Source organism: Guyanagaster necrorhizus, assembly GCF_019112545.1.
Source record: "Guyanagaster necrorhizus MCA 3950 unplaced genomic scaffold BT62scaffold_140, whole genome shotgun sequence".
Lineage (NCBI taxonomy): Eukaryota > Fungi > Basidiomycota > Agaricomycetes > Agaricales > Physalacriaceae > Guyanagaster > Guyanagaster necrorhizus.
This window is the reverse complement of record NW_025065019.1, coordinates 1-2,755: the sequence shown is the minus strand read 5'-3', so window position 1 is coordinate 2,755 and position 2,755 is coordinate 1. Positions and strand designations below refer to the sequence as shown.

The 2,755-nt window shown below is 46.9% G+C and overlaps 1 protein-coding gene across 1 annotated transcript; it reads right to left on the bottom strand.

Moving 5' to 3' along the window:
* Window positions 1–11: 11 nt before the first annotated feature.
* Window positions 12–1,110, bottom strand: BT62DRAFT_1025728 (uncharacterized protein; the record flags this gene model as incomplete). The annotated part of the gene is made up of 1 exon (XM_043178288.1): window positions 12–1,110. A coding segment is annotated over one exon (1,099 nt), but the record flags the coding sequence as incomplete, so codon positions are not given.
* Window positions 1,111–2,755: the final 1,645 nt, after the last annotated feature.

The following is a 2,755-nucleotide window of genomic DNA, read 5'->3' as shown; positions in this document are numbered from 1 at the left end:
CGTCCATTCACCATCCTCGGAAGTTTCATCTAGGATAACCGGAGCAAGCTCCACATCGAACACTTCGCTGAGTCGGCTGTAGATGACAGCATCGATACCTTTGAGGTATTCCTTGCTAATGCTGGCTTGTTGATAAAGGTATCGGAGCGGGATGCCTATTTCCTTTGTACGAGTAGTGATAGCCCCCTGGATCTCTTCGACGAGTTTGGAGAGAAAGGCCTCATTTGGTCGGAAAGCTGGAACCTGGATCTCTGGAACGTAACTTCTATGGCATCCCAAGCGCGAATTGAACGCCACCGTATCCAGGGTCGAAGAGCAGCCGCCAACGTTGGAGTGAGGCGCATCTGACTGTGACGAAACGATAGCATCGCATTGCAGTATAATTTGAACACCCTCTTCGATGGGTTCAAATTTATGGGCGACGTCAGCCTTGAATGCGGCTGCCTTGAGATGGATGTGGGTCTCTGGTGTCGACCAACCTTCCCTGATTTCGGTGCGGGGTCGCATGTCTACGGTCATCTCTTCTCCTCCATTTCTGAGATGAAGTGCGCCTCCTTTCCAGGGCGTGTTCAACGCCACAAGAACAGTGGCATGGTGATCGCCCCGCCTCGAATCGTAATACCAATCGGAATGCCCGCCCTTGTCGTACAGTGCAACCTTGTAGGGTCTGACGTCTACCTCTTTACCGATGAATAGGGTTGACCCTAGGGCAATCTTTAGGGGGTAAACGATGTCGTCGAATGATCCCGTATCTGAGAAAGAATATTTGGATTCTTCAGCATCTATTTCTTGGCCGTCGCGATATGCAGGGTCCAGGACTATTTCGTCACCCCTACTGAAGGAGGAAGCCCTGCTTTTTGAACGGATCATATCTATGTCTGGTTGTCCAAGAGTACCCAAGGAAGTCCCTCCAGGACTGATGAAGTCACATTCGCTAATATAGGCTTCGAGTGTGAAAGAGACGAACGGAAGAGAGGCAACGTTGTTCAGGGCCGTATCGATGGGTGAATCGCGAACTACATATTGCCGCTGTATATCCTGGTTTTCGATGCGTGAATAGAAATGCTGGTAGCCTAGCACTGGGTGTTGCTGTTCTTCAGGCGCTGACATCATGAACGGAGGTAGAATGTTATCCTAGAAGTAATAGCTTGAGAGAAAGGAACAAGAGAAAAGGAGATAGTTTCAGCCCTTAAGTAGACGCTTCACAGTTCAAGAATCACATGTGACTCAGATCATTATATGCCAAGACATAGTAGGAGATGAATACAAGTGAACTGTTTCAACCACCTATTCTTATTCGATTGACTGCGGAGTCAAACCACATCCCACAGAAATTTCAGTAAAATCCTTCAAGAACAAAGGACTATTGATCATGGAGCCTTCCTCTAAAATGCTATTGGCTGCACTAAGCTTCCCACAATTCTTTCTTAGGGGCCCATAATCTGAAACCCATCGTCATTTTGTGGAAAGCCTTTGAAATGCTATGCATGTGAAGCACTTTAAGCTGCGGAAGCCGAACAGGAAAGAAAGTGCACAAGAGTACCAGAGTTGCCTATATCTTTGTGAATGTTAGAAGTGAATCCCGAATGGGACAATGCACCCTAGCTCTCAAACACCTGTTCCAGACACCCACTTGATCCTCGAGTCTTCGAGGTTACTAAACATTGGCACCAGGTGTCCAACGAAGCATGTTTCAGACTCCTGGTGGGTCTTGGACCCAGTCCGTCGGTTTCCCCCGCAGGTCTTGAGCAACATCTTTCCTTTATGTCTCCTGCCGGACGACAAGATATTACAGCTTAGCGACAGCGATGACGATATTTCCTTGCTAGATTCATTAAACATTAATAATTTCCCATAGCCCTGTTCCTACGTCTCGTTTCGATGCTGGCAAGCCACATTGACTATGCTCAAGCTGTGGTCATTGTATCTAACTTTATATGGAGGGACTCGATTTGTTCGGTGTCTATAACAGAATTGGAAAGCACTGAAAGTTCTTCCACCCCAATGGGAGACATGAGGATGGCATCTTTCACGATGACTTTTGGAGACGATAGGTGTGGCGTGATAGGTGTGTAGGTTCGCATCCGTACTGATAGTAACAGTAAGAAGAATAGAGAAAGTAATGGAAACTAAGAGAAAGTACGAGCGAGTGAGTGCATGGACCGAGAAAGTAGAGTGCGGGCATGTTTTGACTCATGTACCGAATCAATGGGTAGCGAATATCCATAACACAATCAAGCGATCGTCAAGGAAGGACTATTTCTGAAACGGATCATTGCGTGGTCGGAGCCGGATACATTCGTAAGCGGGATCAAAGGCTTCTTCTCTAAAATTGTAACCCAGCATCCCCCTTGGAGCGTGGTAAGACATGTTCTTGGGTGCCAGATATTCTTGTTTCTGCCCCTATATCGACTGCCTTGACCCATGGCAACATGTTTCAAAGATTGGTCCAATACGGAAATATAACCCAGAGTAACTGAATAAATTACGATTAAACAATTTCAGCTAATCGAAACACCATCCTCCGTTAATTCCCAACTAACCGGGAGTCAACAGATCGTGGCGTCCATAGTTCAATAACAAGACGTACCGTTTGTCCTTGAATGTGCATTCATCAGTACCGAAGAAAGGAACAGGAAGGCAAGATACGTACCGGTCATATAGCGTGACTCACTGGAAGCGAGGTAAGACACAAGTCCAGCTATATCCTCAGGTTGCCCTATGTAGTCCAATGCTGATCGGCCCACGTTCTTTC